General features: G+C 39.4%; 1 protein-coding gene across 2 annotated transcripts in view; it reads right to left on the reverse strand.

Annotated features, from left to right (window-relative positions):
• The window catches only part of APBB1IP (amyloid beta precursor protein binding family B member 1 interacting protein), a 63,845-nt gene that overhangs the window by 24,870 nt on the left and 20,561 nt on the right, over positions 1-18,414 (reverse strand). For both annotated transcript variants that reach the window (XM_054000695.1, XM_054000684.1), the window contains 4 exons: positions 13,953-14,030; positions 10,807-10,966; positions 7,053-7,174; positions 174-248 (listed from right to left, as the gene is read on the reverse strand). In XM_054000695.1, coding sequence (XP_053856670.1) covers positions 174-248; positions 7,053-7,174; positions 10,807-10,966; positions 13,953-14,030 — 435 coding nt within the window. The remainder of the gene's footprint in view (positions 1-173; positions 249-7,052; positions 7,175-10,806; positions 10,967-13,952; positions 14,031-18,414) is intronic.

Consider the following 18,414-nt stretch of genomic DNA (forward strand, 5'->3'; position numbering starts at 1 on the left):
TAAACCTGAGATACAAAGACACCAATGATCACAGAACTTCCTGTTGTTACACCATTTCCCACAAAGAACTACACGCTGTTACTGCAGAGCAGATGCAAATGGTGCAAAACTTTTCACTTTGCATTTGCAAACATTTGCAACATTTGCATCAGCAGCCTAATAATTTGGCTTACCTCCAGCAAAGCCTCTTTGTTTTTATCATTCATTTCTTTGCTTTCTTTCTTCCCTTTGTTTGCCAGGTAGAAATTCTGATGAAGACACAAAAGAAGTTAATGTTCATTATAAAGCCAGCAATACAAGTAAATAGATTGCTACAAACTCACTCAATAGTTACTGAGTCTTTCAATATTGAGTACCCAATCAGCAGGTGCAAGAGACAGATGCTTATGGACTCTTCTTACAGATAAGTTTAATCACATCTACCTGCTCATGAATTTTAATTTTTTATTCTGAATTTAATTCAAAAGTAATACAAGATTGGTTTTGCCCATGTAAATATGGCCTCCAAAAATGAAAACCAGTGGCTTATGTTTTTAGCTGTTTTTCTGGATCAATGGCTTTGGGTTTTAGCATTCCAATTTTCACTGCTTCCTATATTATTACAGGTTGTAGAGAACCTAACATTTGATTGCATGCTGATATACAATGAATACAATGCAGTATCAAAAGGGTAGAAAGCATTTTCCCTACAACCTAATCTGGTAATCTGCATGCTTTGTATCTTGCACTCTGGATATAACTCAGCTCTCAATTTTTTAGTTAAAGTGCTTATATGCCAAAGCCTTTATCCAAAGTTGCTACTTGCTACTATAGTACCCCTGCTCATGTTCTTCAAAGTACTTTTATGCAGTGAAGAAATGTTCAAAAATCTAGAAGAAATCTGAAGAAGTGATCACCCTGGTATCTTGGCACATGTGCTCCAACCTACTGAAAATAAAGCCTGCACTCTGCTTCTGTGACACTGCAGCTGCCCTTGGAGGACCCAGTGCCTGCCTGCCCCACAAATAAGGAACCACAATGCCTCAAGGACATCCTCACCCACAAAAACAAATTCACCCACTGTTAAACAGCAATAACCAATCTGCATCCATCTGCATTGTACAGATGGACAAAAGGACAGCACTTGGACTTATATGCAAATTCTGACAAGTGTTCCCACTTGTCTAGGATGCTAGGACTTGTGTGCTGGAGCATGTGCAGTGGCTTTGCTCCACAACAAGCAGGGCCAGACAAGCAGAGCTGGCTGTCTGCAGACTGCAAGGCAGTGAAGGAAGCAGGGAGATCAAGGATGGAAGTAGCATTTGGATCCATGGCCTAGAGGCCAGAATAGTTACACTCAGAGTTCTTGTGGTTTAGTTTTTCAGTTTATCTGACTTTTCATCTCTATTTCTTCATGTCTCAAGACTGTGAGAAAGTGACAACATATTTACATACCTAGAACTCCTCAACACCTGAACTGCAACATAAATGCAAACATTACCAAAACACAAGTGAGAAGTGTGTAAATAAAGGAACAGGCTGTTGCCATAGTATAAGAAAGAAACAAACAAGCAGCAAATCTGTCCTGCCAGTAGACCACATTTACAGCAATGCAATTTATCTGAAGTGAAGCCCTGCTCTTGCACACAACCACATCTTCTTTTCCAAGCAGTGCTGTGAATAGATGTCTGCCAGAATGCAAGCCTCAGAGCAGACCATTTTTGGAGGGGCACCAGGAGAGGAAGCAGAACAGGTCTGGATCTCAAAACCAGTTCTTTAAAAACTGTTTTCTTAGAAGTTCACATTAAGTCAGGGGAGCTCAGAAACACAGACACCTGCAACATGGCCTATGCTGATGCCATGCCCATGGTGTGAGAAACTTTAACATTCAATACAATAGGCAGTTATCCTAGGAAATGCAGCTGGCTTCAGACTGCCTGGACATAATTTTAGTCCAAAGCTGTAGGTAAAGCAAACACTAAGGACCACACCTTTGCAGTTACATCTAAAGACAATATTCAGAGTGGAAAAAAACCAGAATCAGCTCAAAAACACAACCCACTTAAAGTTCCGAGCAGCTGCAGCTCGGTGCCCCGCGCACGTGCACCAGCTCTCCTTGACAGGCAGCACTATTGCAGCCCTAAAGCCTCAGAGGGCACTGTTAGGCTGGGTTGGGCCTTCAGACCTTGGGATGGATTTGGAAAGCTGTAAGGCTTCTTCTCTAAATCATTATAAAGACATAGTACAACCACTAAAATACACAATGAAGATTTATCAAGATAAGTATACTTTGTCTCAACAAGGCTTGGCTCATAACTTTACTAGTGGGGAGAGCATCCATCTGACTTAGTCAGCCTTCTGTGGATTGATAATACAAAAACAAAGCTCCTCTGACTACAACTGATTCACATTTGGGCATCTGGCACTTATTTAGCAGAAGGCCAGACCACCCTGTACTGAAATAATCAATTGTAAAGAGAGAAAGTTTGTAAGGATATCCATGCAGGATCTCTAATGCCACAGCTTTTTCATTAGGTAAACGGGGCTCTGTCACCTAACCCAGTGTTACACAGACGTACACTGTTCTCTTTCACCTGTCACTTCATTTATTACTGATTAACTCCTTTATGTCTCTTTCCTGAAATCTGGAGTACATAGAACTTTGTCAGTGGCTAAAAAACTGGGGAGCAGACCAAACACTGTACTTGTTTCATTGCTGTGTGGTCTTCTATTTTTGATCAGAAGCATTCATCCTAGAGGAGGGAAACCACATGTGTCCAGAAGAGGTCATTTCAAGTCCAGTAGTCAAAGGTCATGATAAAAGGCAAGCTCTTTCCTGTGTGAGAACACCACTGGGAAATGCATGTTTGGTTTGGGATGTCAGGTCATTAATGGGACAAGATGTAGCTGCAGGGCAGCTTTCTGCATATATCTACAGACTTGAGAATTAACTATTTCTTACATTCAAAGGACAAGTCTACACATACAACCTTTCCACTTAGGGACACAGCCTTCTTCTTTTGCCTGGAAAAGCAGGTAAAAAAATAATCAAGGTGTATCTCTCTGCACTGTATAATGCTCAAACAGTGGAAGAAAGAAAGTGTTTTCAGTAGTGTCCAAGACCATCTGTTTTGGCACGTAAGCAAAGCAAACCTGGATCACGATAGAAACAGTACTTAACTACTGCACTGTCAAATTCTATGATTGGTGTTTATGTCTCTGTACTCAAGAAATGAATTTCCTAAATGAAATAGCACCTCTTTCACACCTTTCCCTTTTTTCATTCACAGACCCATCCAAGTGGGAATGCAGCAGCAACTACTTGCTGCATGGCAAAAAACAGGTGTTCCAACACAGCATGCTCCTCCTGCCTCCTCTTACACTTAGGTTGTATTTTTGCTTTCAAGCTCTTGAGATTGATTTTCCAGAAGATCTGAAAAATCCACAACATCAAAGATCAAGCAGTGTGAGTAAAACAAGGCAGCTACCTCATACTCATGAATAGCTTCTTTGAGCAGTGGGCTGCCTGCTTATGCTCATCCAACCTGCACCCAATATGAGGCAAGAACTGGCCAGCTCACATCCCATTTCAGATCATTGCAACTGCTACTCAATGCTGCATGGTTTGCGCAGAAAAAATAAACCAGAACAAGGTCATATCTGCAACTTGTATCATGGTGTGTCCCCTAGGAAACTGCACATTAAAACTATTAGAAGATGCCTATAATTACTCTGAAGATCATAAAAGTAAAAAAAAAAAATAAAAAAAATACATGAAGCTAAAGGCAAAGCTCTTTTGAAACCCCAAAGAGAGAAATTAAGATTACTAAACAATGGGAGTACGCCTCCCTTTTCTCACTTCTATTTCTTTGCACTTTTGCAAGCATACTCAATAACCAAGTTCCCGGTCACCCTTTTATGTTTCCATCACTGGGTAGCAGTGGAGACAAAAGGAAAACCTTGATTCATAAATGTGGCCAAGCTGGTGAAAAACGGAAGTATCACCTGGTGGACAGTAGATAAATATTCAAGCATGAAACTCGCTATAGCTGTCTTGTTACAAAAACATTACAAATCCTTACTCCACCTCCTTCTGAATGCTGTTGAGAACTCTTGCTCTTCAGAAGAAATAAAATATCAATTCAGGGTATGGGTTCTCCATTGGAAGGTATAGATCTAGCTTTTGGCTTACATATGAGGGAGCAGAAGCATAAAGTACTCACTGTACAGACTTTCAATAAGTTTCATAAATACTGTCCAATAATAAGAAAACAAACAAACAAAAGCACATATAGGTGGCATTGCCTGCACTGTTTGATTTTATCAAAACACAGGAAATTGAAGTTCATGCGAACAGAAGTAAAATATAGTGTTCAAAGAGCATGACCAGCATTTACAGCAAGGAGTTTAGATTCAGCTACACCTCAAAACCAACCATTTTCCTTCATTTTTCTTCCTTTTATAGTATCTTTTAGCTGAGAATTATTTTTTCAGTTTTTTGAAAAGAGGTGTTGAGACCTGACAACATTTCCTTTCAAGAGAAAACCAGCATCACTCAACCATATGACAAAGCATCACCTTTCCAATGTTGTAAAGGTTCTCTTTATTTGCCCACGTACCAGTATGTATTTTTGTTTCACTCTTTAGTCACAGACTTGTGATGCTCTCTCTCTGCAGATGAGTCACTGATGGTATTCATGGAACAATCTTTTATGGGGTCTATTATATCACAGTGAGCAGAGGGCAAAACTGTGCCTGTCTTCGTGGCAAGGGGGACATGTGAGAATTTTATAGAAGCTTTTTCTAAAAGGTATTTCTTAAAAAAAAATATTTCAGAAACAAAGCTGCAGAAAAACTACCAAGTGCTGCATGACAAGAATCTTCAAAAAAAGCCATGGGCATTAACTGAGCAACATATTGCAGCATATATCCTGCATTTCAGAACCTCAATTCCTCCTCAGAAAATGAAACTTTTAATTAAGTGTTGTTAAATAGGTCTATAACTAGTTCTATAGGTCTATAACAGAAAGAAACAATAAACATTGGTACAGGTCACAGACCTTTTTCAGAGATCCACTTGTTTTAGGAAGGCATCTGCCCATCTTTAAAAGATTTTTTTTTTAAGCACTAATTGTGTCAAATCTTTGTGATGAAAATTTTGTATCACTAATTTGTTTAAGAATAAACTGTAGGCACCTGGTCACCTTTAGAATTTGCCTCTTTTTTTCCCCAGAAAAAGATCTACAAGCTAAAAAATGGTGAGATCTCCACAAAACCCTTCCAACAGAATGAGCACAAAATAAACAAGGAATTCAGCTGCTGTGGCATTAGCACCACAGGGTGTGTCAAAAAAAGCATTTTGCAATTTGTGTACTCCCAAAATGAGTTTTACGTGGCAGTCTTGACTGAGCCAGAAGGAGGCTGAATATACTGAGCACACAGTCCCAGAGCACGAGATTTCAGTTTCTCATTGGTTACACCATAATTTCTGTAGGTAGTTCGCTAGGTAATCAAGCACCCTACCCCCCACAGCTCAGCATTTCCGCTTGGTTTGCCTTTTCAGGGACTCACTGCAGATATGTATTTTACCATGTTTCAGTGTTTAGTGTGAGCTCTGTACAATACTGATTACTTTCTGCCACAAAGTGCTGATATGACTGTACTATTTTCCCCATTCACAATGTTTGAGTTTACCATGCCTGACAGATGGTCACACTTTATTACTGGCAAAATCTTTCAACAGTGTAATAGCCACAACTGATGCAGTTTCCTTAGACTGCTCATTTTAGAGCTTATCATGGAGGGGCCAAAGCTCAATGACTGCAGACTTGTCCAGATCCAGCTGAGACATGAGGACAGACCTACACTTTTGTTTAGTTCTGCTTTAGGTCACATTTATTTCTAAACTTCATTGCAACCAAAATGCAATACTCATCACAGCAGAATATTCATCTAAATTTTACTTCCTGTTTGAGGTTCAGAGACTTGCTCTAAACCACTTAGCCAAATAACACTACAGTGAATCAAACGTGGAGTTGAACCTCTGCTGCTGGGTAGGTTTATATGCTCTAGAAAAGAGGACACTTTGAGCCACCATATTGTATTCTCAAACTTGGCTTTGCTGTTTCATATTAAAAATCAACATTAATCCATGTACACTGCAGGATAAGTTTTCTTTCCCTGACTCTGGATACTTATATCAATGAAGGAAACTTCTATTCCATAGGTTTTATTTTAAATATAGGCTCATTCTAAAAAAAACTCCAACAATTTCCTAATGAGCAGCTTGGTGAGATTTGCTGCCAAATTACATATTTGACTCTTTTTTTTTTTTTTTTTTTTGGCAATGCTGAATTGCTGATTTTTCTCTTGCTGCCCTTAGGAACAAACCAGATGCTCAGTGAGCTAACAGTCAGCTGACATGGGGAAAAGATCCTGTGCCCCAGAATGCAGCAACTGTATGTTCCAGGACGTTTGTACATACAGCTTTGACCACATAACACAAGAAATAAAACAATTTGTGCATACACTTATCTGAATAATTTGATGCAATTCAGTGTGCAGACCCTCCTTTACAAAGTTAATGTGCACAAGTTACTGATAACCCAATTCTTCTCAGTATAAACAAAATCCAGTAAATCTTCTGTAGCATTCAGTATACCCATTATGAAGTTTCATGTACAACGGGCAAATACTGGGCCTTCAAGGAAATGTTTATATTCATCAGCAGAAGTAGTGTAGAAGCGGCAGTAAAAACAAAGGACAGGTTTTTACAGCTGTGCCATCTCATACAGTTCTAAGAGCTGTACCCAAGCAGTGGCTTGTACTGGAGGTGAACTACATGCTTCAATTTTTACCTCTACAGACAGGACTCTAAAACAGTATCAGAAAAAAAGCAGAAAACTCTAATTTTTAAATCCTGTATTCAACATCCTGGTGGGTTTTTTGGTTGAAAATACAAGTTTTGCTTTCTCTGAACAGACAGAGCTGAAAGCAAATTATTAATGTAATAGGTAGCATGCAGACTAAATGACCTTAGTTTAGACTCTTACCCAAATGCCACGTCAGCTTACCTGGGGATTTTTAAATAAAGCATATTTTTGACTTTTTTCCAAAAACAGAATCTTATTCTCAGTGTCTCGAGTCCAGTCTGATAACACTTCAACAACATTTTCATGGTCTTCAAAAAACCTTTCTGGAGAGACAGAGAAGATAATGTAAGACATTCATACTGTTTCTGCCCTCTCCTGAGGCTGCAGAAATTCCTGTGTAAGAATGTGATCATTATCTGATGTTCCCTCACCCAGGGCTGGACAGTTCAGCACTATTTTCCACTGCACAGACGGGTGTAGAACCCATCACACATCACATGAAATTGTGTCACATGGAAGGGCAAAGCAGCTACAGAAGGCACCTTATGTAGCTGTGCCATGCTCCTGGATTCCTCTTGAATCTCTGTACTGTTGCTTGAAGACTGCAAGGGATGGAAACAGTGACCCACCAGGAGTAGACAGTTACACCCATGTATTTCATGGCTTTCTGCTTCTGATTGATTTTGTTTTTTTTAAGGTTTGCAGTACTGCAGACTGGGGGGGTTGAAGAAGGGATACATATAAACTCAGGCTAATTAATAAAAAAAAAAAGTAAAGAATTTATTTGTCTTTTTACTTTGCTTCTTTTACAACGAAGATTTGCTTTTTGTCAGCAGGAAGAATTCTATGCACTGAAAAAAAAAATGCTTGGTTTCAAGCAACTGTACTTAAAACCACAAATAGCAAAGTAGAAAAAATACAAAGATAGACTGAGAACTGATGTCAAGATATACTGGTTCACCCAGCATCTCTGTAGTTAACCTTACCAGGGATGTGAGAGACCTAATGTCAGCTCTGTCCCCTCCTGATCTGCTCTGAACCCAACTCCTCCACCCAGGAAAGCCACAGGGTGTGCTGAGATTAGGTAACTCTGAAATCACTTCAGTTTTATTTATATAAAATTGCTCAACATAAAACCCTTTTAAAGGAAAAGGAATTCAGCATAACTTGACAGGTCATTTTGGAGTGTCCCAACCTGCACTTTTCTACAAATTCAGTACCGGGATAGGGAATTCACCCAGCTCCAATTTTCAGTAGAATTTTGGCAGCTTCCTGGGGACAGCTGTACTCCCATTCCTGTGGTCTCTGGTGATCTTCCAATGGCCTAGACTGGCCTAGCATCAGAGGAAGTAACAAAGCATACATTCTGTAGGCTTTCTTTAACACTTGTTACTTTTGACAAGGGTTTAGTACATCCCCATCCAACCTCTATCTTGTGAATTAATTAAATTCACAGAATGAGATTAGCTTCAAAGATCCATTTGCATGTACATGGTAATTTTAACACCAACAACATAAACTCTTCATTTAGCAACTGGTACTTCTGCAATGCACTGGAAATAGAAAGCACTATATAAAACCCCATTAATGGTTTGAAGGGTGAACAGTACCTTATAGTTCAAGATAGGCATGAAACAATTCTTAGACAGTAACACTAATTTTTGCCACATATATTTTTGTTTGTTCACTTGCTGCACCAGGATTTTCTTGAATGTATGAAAAGTGTGATTTTATCATCCTCGGGAAGGTCTTTCTAATACTTAATTTACCTAAAAAAAGTCAAATCTGGATGTCAATTATAAGACTATAATAGTCTTTATTGCAAAATGGATGCTGGTAGGTACAGCCCAGTGTTACATTACCATCTCACTACTGAGATTATTTGTGATATTTAACATGTATTTAATTTTAAACTGTAGTTTAGTTTATGTACAATGAGAGTCTTTCAAAATAACCGTATATGTAAGACAACCTGTCAAGGATCTTGTGATAAAAAAGTAGCTTGGACCTTCAGTTCAGCAAGAATTATTTGCTGCTCAGATTTGCTTCTTAATGTAAACGCAATTTTATTCTTTTTAATACTAATGTGGAAAGCAGGCAGAAAAATGAAGTGCAGAAAAGTTCTGTCTTTGTGCTGATAGTAATAAAGCTATCTACAGCAGCCAAGAAGTATACTGATGAAAATAAATAATGGTTCACATTGTTCTGATTTTGAACAAAATTAACTGCATGTTGCTGTGCACTGGAAGCAGAAGAAAGAACATGTACCATTCCATTCATACTGAAACTGCCTTCTGCAAACAAAAAGGCTCCATCCTCAGCAAATCTGGACCTGGTAATAGATCACTGACTGCATCAGGAGTTAATAAATTTTTCCTTTTTTCTTGAACCAGATACAAGTTTATTTCCCTTGATATTTTTCTTCTGTCCTGGCTTCAAAAATAATTTTTATTCATTATGAGAGTAATTCCTTACTATAGCAATACCCTAACACTAACCAAAGTCACCTAGAATTAGCTGGGACTAAAGTAGCATAAGTAATTTTTACAAAAAAAAATCCAACCATTTACCCCAATGTTTGTAACAAACAATTTCCTTGATACCTTCAGTTTTAATTGCATGATGGGAAATTCAAATATCTATCCAGATTATGAAGAAACACAAGTACATTCTTTTCAATGACTATGGAGATTCAGAAACCATATGTTTATTGTGATGTCATCCTAATACTTAGACATGTTTGTCCGAGTCACACTGGACAAAAAGGGAGCAACTTTCTAAGACAGGAAAACACTCCAAAATTATTCAGTGATTTTTGTTAGATTTCAAGGATAAAGTGACATTTCCCGTCTTTTCTTAGTTATGATAAGCAGGTAGAAAAAAAATGCAGCACCATTATCTTAAACAAGTAGCAAAAACAGACTGGCAGTAAATTTCTGCGCCACTCTTACAAGCAGATGAGCACCTCCTTGCTTATGAGCAGTCAGGCTTTTTTCCAGTTATTTTAAAATTTCTATCATTTAGTTTAGCAGAATGACTACACCTGGGGCTCTTTTAAAGTGCAGTATTGATATTTGACTTCATTTGTGAATTTTCACATCTCTGCTGGGAGATTGTAAACTGAGAATGTTAAAGGCTGTTTGTCAATTTCCCATTTCTCTAGGTCAATATGACTCTGAAAGAAAGTTGTGGCAATTTTCCTTCTCTTTTTGATGCCAATACCTTTTCAGTCTGGAAAATAAAAAGATTCTGAAATATTTCACAATTAGAGAATACTCTGTTCTTAATGAAAGAAACCTTGAAGCCTTTTTCAAACAAGACTTATTATGTTGCACAGAACAATTTCTTAGTTTTGCATAGCTGTTTCCTAAGACCTGGAGGCCAGGTTAATTACTCCAGAAGTCATAACTTACCATCAGCAGAGCTGCAGCCCCATCACAGAGCAGTGTCCTGTACACAGCTACACTTAAGAAAACAATTACCACAAATGAAGAGCATTGGAAATGACTGAAACACTTCTCACAGAGTCTTGTTTAATGACATTTGTTTGGCCAGTATGTAATACCTGCCTTCTGACAGCACTGCATCCTCTCTTCAAAAAGTGGATTTAAGTACTGGTGTGTTTGGGTTTGTCATCACCTTGAAATTCACATGGCTCCTTCATTTTGTGTAAAATAAAATAATGCAAATGGTGAAAAGCAAGGAGCCTTCTGCAGGTCACAGCACAGCTGAATGGACTCATTTCTACAGCACGGACACACCAAATGTATTCCTGCAGCATCCCTCAGCTTAGAGTCTGTGATGTTCCAATGTCAGGGAACATGCCACATGTCTCCTGCTTCCATGGGCAGGAGAAATGTTAACTATCTTTTCAAGATTACCAACACTTACCTGATCTTTCAAGATTACCAGCCCTCTATCTGTTTGCTATGTGCTATGTCAGTACACCACTTACCAATCTGCAGCTCTGGGTACATCTCATACAGACACCAGTCGACGTTGCAGTCACAATGGGTTTTCTCAAAGAGATTGTCCAAAACATCCCGTGCCACCTGACGCTCATCCACCATTAGGGACTTTGTGCTGTTATCGTTCATGTGCACCTTGATAACAAGCTGAGAACAAAGTCACAGAACAGTCAGTTAATTTCAGAAACAACAAAAGAAACAACATCTGCTAAGACAGATAAGAAAGATAAGGCTGAAGGTTATTACTGATTCAAAGGCATCCTGTCCCACAGCAAGCTGAGAGAATAAAACAGCTCAGAAATTCTCTCGCTATAATTTTCACCAAAATAAAGATTTTTTTCTCTAAAAATAAAATTAAGCCTTGTCCTATGCATGACTTCAGGAAAGGTGAAATTGCTATGAAGAAAAAGCAGAAGTTAATCTCTTCTCTAAATCTACTACATTTGCAATTAAGGAAGATGCCTGATAGGGAAACCAAGTGCAAAAGGACAGAGCGTCCTTAATGCAAGCTACAAATGTGGAAAATAGAAAAAGAATGGAAGAATCTTGCCATGCCAACAAAATAACCTGAAATTGGATTGTATTAAGATGGGCCATAGTCCAACCTTCATCAATAAGAAAACAGATGAGTTCACAGAGTATGTTGAGTTGGAAGGGACCCATCAGGATCATCAAGTCCATACTCCTGGCCCTGCATAGGACAACCCCAAAAGCATTGCTCCATGTGCCCAAGAGCATTGTCCAAATGTTTCTTGAACTCTGTCAGGCTTGATGCTGTGACCACTTTCCTGGAGAGTCTGTTCCAGGCCATTCCCTCAGGTTCTGTCAGTGGCCACCACAGAGAAAAGATCAGTGAGTGCCCCTCCTCTTCCCCTCATGAGTTACTAACTTTGACCAAATCAACCTAAGATACTCATTACTTCTTTATATGGTGAAGTTAAACAAGAAACAGAGTGAACTTTCTTAAGAGAGGAACAATGAAAGAAAACGCTGAAGTACATAAAATGTGATAAAGAACTGGAAGTACATTATAAGAAAGTACTTAAAATGCTCCATTAGTATTGAAAACAGTAGAATAATCCTCTACAAGGTCTCTGCATTGCTGATGAGTTGGGAGAACTTTCCATGTAGTGTTGTTTAAATAGCTCTTTATTTTAAAATGTGTGCATAAGAAGCTTTGGTTCTGTAGAGACAATCTGTAAAAAGCAGAGTTATGACCGCCAAGAGAAAATCTACACTGTCTCTGAAAAGCAAAATCAAATGTAACAAAAGCCATGAACTTGTTTTGATTCCAATCCTTGTAAGAATCTTCTGTAAAATAAGCATCTGAGCGATATTGCAGGTTATACAGAAAAAGAAGTGTTGTACGTGCATAATCTAACACGTTTAAGGCAAAAGGGGATTTTTGTCTGGTTATAACTGACTGCTCAGAAACATGCATGCAGCTTCCATCTTCACAGAATCACAAAACAGCTGAGATTGGAAGGCACCTCGGGTGGTCATCCAGTCCAGTTGCCTGGGCAAGCAGGACCACCTAGAGACCGATGGCCAGGACCCTGTCTGGATGGTTTGCTATCATCTCCAGGGAGGGAGAATCCACAATCTGCCTGGGAAACCTGTGCCAGATTCACCCACCCCCACAGTAAAGAAGTGTTTCCTGGTGTTCAGAGCCTCCAGTGTTTCAGTTTGTGCCCATTGCATCTGGCCCCATCACTGGGAAGCACTGAAGAGAGCCCGGCTCCATTCTCTTTGCACCCTCTCTTGAGGTTTTTCTAGAGATAGACAAGCACCACACAGACCCCTCTCTTCCCTAGGCAATCTCAGCCTTTCCTCACAGGAGATACTCCTGATCATCTTTACAATATTTTCTTATCATCTTCCATTGGGATGAAACTCTCTTGAGCTTGAAGGAGGTGATCTTTAAATATTGACCAGCTTTCTTGATCCCTTCTTCCCATCAGGAGCTTCCACATGGGACTCTTCCAAGAAGATCTTTGAAGAAGCCAAAGTCTGCTCTCCTGAAGTCCAAGGCTATGAGCTTGCATTTCACCATCATCCCTACCCTCTGCCCTCTGCTTTTAGTAAAAGAGAGAAAACCAGTTTTCTTGACAATATTTAGTCAATTTAGAATTCAAGAATGACACAGTAATTTCATTATAGTGACATAGTCACAAGATTGAACCTTACTTCTATTGTATGGTTCCAAATATTCAGGGGCGGGGGGAAAAGTTGGGGAAAAAGAAGTCTCCCAAAGGAGAATTGCTAACATTACAAGGAAAAGAGGATGACCAGTGAGCAGTCAAACTTTAGTTACAGAGCTTTACAAAGTCAACATCGGTGAAATCCTCCCAAGACACTCCCAAGACATTCTCTCAGAAGGAGCATTTGTACATGAACATAAAGCGTTCTGTGAGAACTGTCTCAAGACTGGACATTCCCAAATTTATTGGAAGCTTCCATTCTTCCTGGAAGCTCTGCAGGCTCCAACACTTCCCATCTTCTTTGAGCAAGACTGAAAGGTCATGACTGGTTTTAGTTCACATCCATTATTCAGAGTTACTGAACACCTGCAGCTTCTGCTGAGCTCAGATGGAACACTAGTTTAGGATGAGTGCCATAATTACTGGCACACTGCAGAACAGTGCAGACACTGGCTAGAAGCTTTCTAATTTGTTGGTCTAAAATAATTTCTATTATGCTTGTACATTACTACAACTGCTGTGAAAAGATTTAGCAAGAAGACCCTCATTAATTTAATAGGGATTGGCTAAATCCACATCCAATATTAAATAAAAGTTTAATACTCCTGGAATCAGCACAGCATAAGTAAGCAACATTTTCATATACACTCTGCTTTCTCTAAAGCAACTTATCAGAAGAGTGGGTTTTGCCCCAGCACTGAGAAAAAGAAAAAGAGGCAGCACTTTCCAAGTCCTCTAAAAATAAGTCCCTTGGAGGTAGCATTCACCTAGAGACTTCTCTTGAGGTGGATGACGAGAACTCCACAGAGTATCTTTGCAGATAAAATAAGGAAAAGCCTAGTCATTTTAGTAAGAAATTTATTATTAAGAAGAATGTTAACAGATATTTAGGTGGTAGCTCTTATGGTAGCATTTCCTATTTTATGGCTCACCTTTTTAACTTTGGCTTCCTTCAATTTCTCCAATGCAAGTTTAATCTTGTCAGCTTTTGCCTTTGCCTCTAGTTCTTCCTGAAAAGACACAAGATATTTGGTATATTTCTTTTTAAGTAATCTCAGCAATTTACATTTACTTGAAAATAAAGGGTTGTTTCTTGATATTTATATCCTGAAGATAAAGCTTGTCACAGCAAACTTCATATACACAGATAGCCTTCCTTGACCTAATATCTTTCAGCCAAAGCTTTGATTTATAAGTCCAAAGCTCCCTGTTGTTGCTCAGCCATATAGTTCTTACATGATCTGTTCCTCAAATGCTACAAGAATGCCTGAAAACTGGACTCTTCTATGTTTCTGTACATACAGCTGATACAAAAGAGAAGGTGAAGGAAGATCTAACCTCAGTGAAATAGCATTGTGGGTGCAGCTGCTTGGAAGAAAACTCGCTTTTCATTAAGGTAAGAGAATTAGAATTTGTAGGATGTTACTGAAATTTTGGCTTGCAATTACATCACTTAAAATTTTATACTCTGTGTTCAGTACATTAATTTACTTCAATTCTTTGACTTGCCACATATGATCTCTTACTGCACAGATACTTACTGAGAGGAACACCTCCATTAATTGGATGATATCATGGCTTTTATTCTATGAATGGACCTATTCATCTTAACACAGACACAGCTAGATAGAGCACAAAAGTTCATTCCACAGTAAAAATCCCTAAAATTTCAGTATCACCCAGCTCTCCTTTTACAATGCAGCTCTATCAATATCATGCCTCTCTCTTAATATCAATAACATTTGTGATCCAAGAAGACTCTGGATTCCCAGGTGCTAGGAATTTTAGCTACATGTACCAAATGTAGTACTAGGTGCCTAGTGTTGCCTCCGTGACTGCTGTACAGATTGGGACTGTTCCTTTATCCCATCTCTCTTCCAGACGTCTCCTCCAGTCACATTCAGAGTTGGAAAAGCACATTTTGGGCAGCAAGTGACTGTAGTTCCTGGGGCTGCCTTGGACTCCCTCAGTACTACTGGAGGGTTCAGTTTCTTTCCAATTTAACATCCCTGTTGCCTCTATTGAAGACTGTCTTGCATTTGCTTTTTTGCCTCTCTGCTGATTTTTGCTGTCCCTGTTGCTCTCTTACTTCCACAGTTTCTTTTGTTTAAAAGGGGCAGGATTTTGTGCTAAGCTATTCACAGGCTATCAACTTCCAGTCAAGGACTATGGGAGAAAGTTCCTGTTCTGCTTCCACACAAGATTTCTGTTACCTTCAGCCTCCATTTGCTACCCTAAACTCATAATTTTTAGTAGTCTTTGCACCAAGAGAACTGACTGCAACTCATGGAAGATGTACTTGCAAGAAACTAAGCCTAACTAAGCATTGCCATCACTTCCCTGTTACTGAGGTATCATACAATCATAACAAAGAAAGAGAAAGAAGGTTATCTTATTAATCCCAAGTTTTGGGGCATGTTCAACAGTAGCTGAAGTACTCCTGGCTGACATTCCTCCTGCTGAACTAAACATCTTTTGTTTTATCACTGCTTCAAGCATGTTTCCTGTTATCAAATTCTCTGCTATAAATACCACACAATCTGTTAAAAATATCTCCTCCTTTTCTCTGCAGGTGTGGAAATTTGCATTGCTATAGCTCAGCAGTGCTTAACTTAGAGAATCCAAAAAAAGCCTCTGTAGTTGAACACAAGCAGTTGCACAAAGGTGGCTGCTGCAGTGAGGCTGACGGTTGTTCAGAGGGAAAAGCACACAGCCTCTCACGCTGTGGCCCTCCCCTTACCACCTCTATACAGCAAGCAGGAAAAGCATCTTAACCAAAGCGGTTGAGTGTGGTGTGGGCAGGCTTTTTGATGAAAAATTTAGGCAGGTATAATTCAGGCTTCATCTGCATGTGACCCGTGTTGAACAGAGTTCTCACATTTTATAAATCTGTGCAACAGAGCTCTCACCTGACAGCCTTCATGGTTTCATAAGCTTTGACTTAACGCAGAAAAAGGAAATAAGCTATCAGATGCAAAATTTTAGCAGTGTTAGAGAAATGCTTTGACAAGCTACAGGATTTGTTTTCCCATGATTTGTTTTCCCACTACAGGATCATCACCACCTTTTCTGGATCTTTAAACAGAAGCACATAAAATCATCATGTCAATAGCTAATAAAGAAGCCTTATTTAGCTTAAGGGCAGTTTTAAAAAGAAATGTCAGAGTTGATGGAAACCTATGAGACAGCTCTATGCTTCCCAGAAAGAAAGGCTGCACTTCTTTATTTTGGCACACATAAAGGTTAGAAAATAGGGTCTTAATTCGACCCTATTAGAAAGTAGGGTCTTAATATCATGGCTGCATTGGGAATAACTAACACTGTTCTTATTTGACTGTGGATAACCAGAAGTGTAAACACAACTTCAGCCTTGATTGGCTCAAGAATCACTTATCAAGAATCCTGGCTAACAGGAACATGGATTTTGATGATGCAAAATACATTCCACTTACAGCTGAATTTCATTTTACTGAGCAGAAATATCGTCAAAACAAATACTAATCAAGACAATGAATATTAATTTGAAATGGATTCATTCCATATTAATTTTAAATTGTTATTACCTCCATCATTCACACTGCAACCTGTGTAATGGCCCTGTGGGCAATATTGTGGACAGTAATCCACAGTGGGTATGCCATTAGTATTTGAATACAACCTGTATCATAAAATGGGGCAAAGGCTGCAGGAAAAAGCCAAAACAATGCCTCAATGAGGAAATAAAGTATTGCTTTATATTCTTTAGAAATGCTTCTACAACCTGTTCCTATCCTTCTCTGACACTCCCTGAATCTGGAAAGAGACCAGAATATCATTAGAAATCAGTCTCAGAGGGACAGTTCAACTAAGGGAGAAGTGACTACACTTTTTTAGGAGAGTCTACATTTTTTTCGTATAGAATTCCAGTTGTGTTTAGCAAGTATATACTCTTCCCACTCTAAAATCTTGTTTGACCCTCAGGTAATGCACGATGTCAGTAAACAAAGAATTAGGTCAGTACAACACTCAATGGAAAGAAATTCATCATGGTTGATTTCAGTGAGCTTTAGATCCCAGCATCAATAAAAATGCTGCCTGGAAGAGATGCCCGAGTGTCCATAGTCAGGCTCCTGCCCAAAGCAGGATGGCCACCAACATTAGATCAGGTCAGTCATGATTTTGCCTAGCAAAGCTTGGAAAACCTTCAAAGAAAGGGAATCTGGGATCTCTTTTGATCACCTGTTCCAGTGCTACACCACTATCTGACGTGGAAAAATTTTTTTCTAATGTCCTCTCTGAAATGACAAAGCTACAATATGTAGCTGTTGCCTCTTCCACATTAGGGACCTAACACTACCATGGAAGAATTTGGCTTCACCATCTTTTCATCTATCCTTCAGGTATGTTTAGGCTGTCATTAGATCACTCCCCAGCCTCCTCTGTCAGACTAGACAAGCACAGCTCCCTCAGCCTGTCCTTGCTGGCCCCTGATCACTGCTTGCCTCTGGCCATTCCATCAGCTCTCTGCTGGACACTCTCCAGTATCTCCACATCTAGAATGGAGTGCAGTTTCCAGCAGTGGGACCAGCAGTGCCAAGAGAAAGGAACAATAACTCCTTAGTTTGCTGGCCATACTCCTCCCAGTGGAGGCCAGTCTCCTCTACTGAGATGATCTTTCATTCAAGGCTTTTATTCACTGTGGTGTCCAGCAGGATTTCCTTTCCAGCAGGGCTGCTGCTCAGACTGTCCTTTCCCAAACTGTACAAATGGTTATTATACCCCAGGTGCAAGACCTTGTACCTTGCTGGGTTTCTGAGAGTTTTGCTGGCCTAGTCCTCATGTTTTAAGTCCCCTTGCGTTGAAGGCCTGCCAGTGATCCTGACAGTCATTGCCCTTAATAAAAAGCATCTTCAGCACATCTGCAGGTGGCTTTTTATGTCATCACTCAGGTCACAGACTAAAATGTTAAACAATATAAACCCCAGTGCTGATCCCACTTGCTTCCAGCCAGCAAACCATTGACTTACTAGCCCTTGAGTCTGGCCAGTCTCAGCCCATCCAGCTTGCTACCCTTCCAGACCATACTTGTCAGCTGACAAATCAGACTACTTAGAAGTTTGGTACTTCCTTAAAGATCATGAGTCTAAATCAAGATGGGAAATTTTTGAAGGAAATGGATAGAACTCATCTTGATAGCATCTCTTCTGTATCAGTCGTACTAGTTACATAAAATACTTCAGCTTTTGGAGCTGTTTAGCTGGTATTTTGCAAATGTTGATATTCCTTTAAGACAAGAAGTTAACTATTACCTTTGAGATGTAGAAAATTGCAAATCTTCTCCCATATGTTTATGAGTTTCGTTCTTCAATCAGTGTGGAATAGTCCTATGCATCAAATGAAGCTTTATCTAGTGAA

Source organism: Vidua macroura, chromosome 1, assembly GCF_024509145.1.
Source record: "Vidua macroura isolate BioBank_ID:100142 chromosome 1, ASM2450914v1, whole genome shotgun sequence".
In the NCBI taxonomy this organism is placed as follows: Eukaryota; Metazoa; Chordata; class Aves; order Passeriformes; family Viduidae; genus Vidua; species Vidua macroura.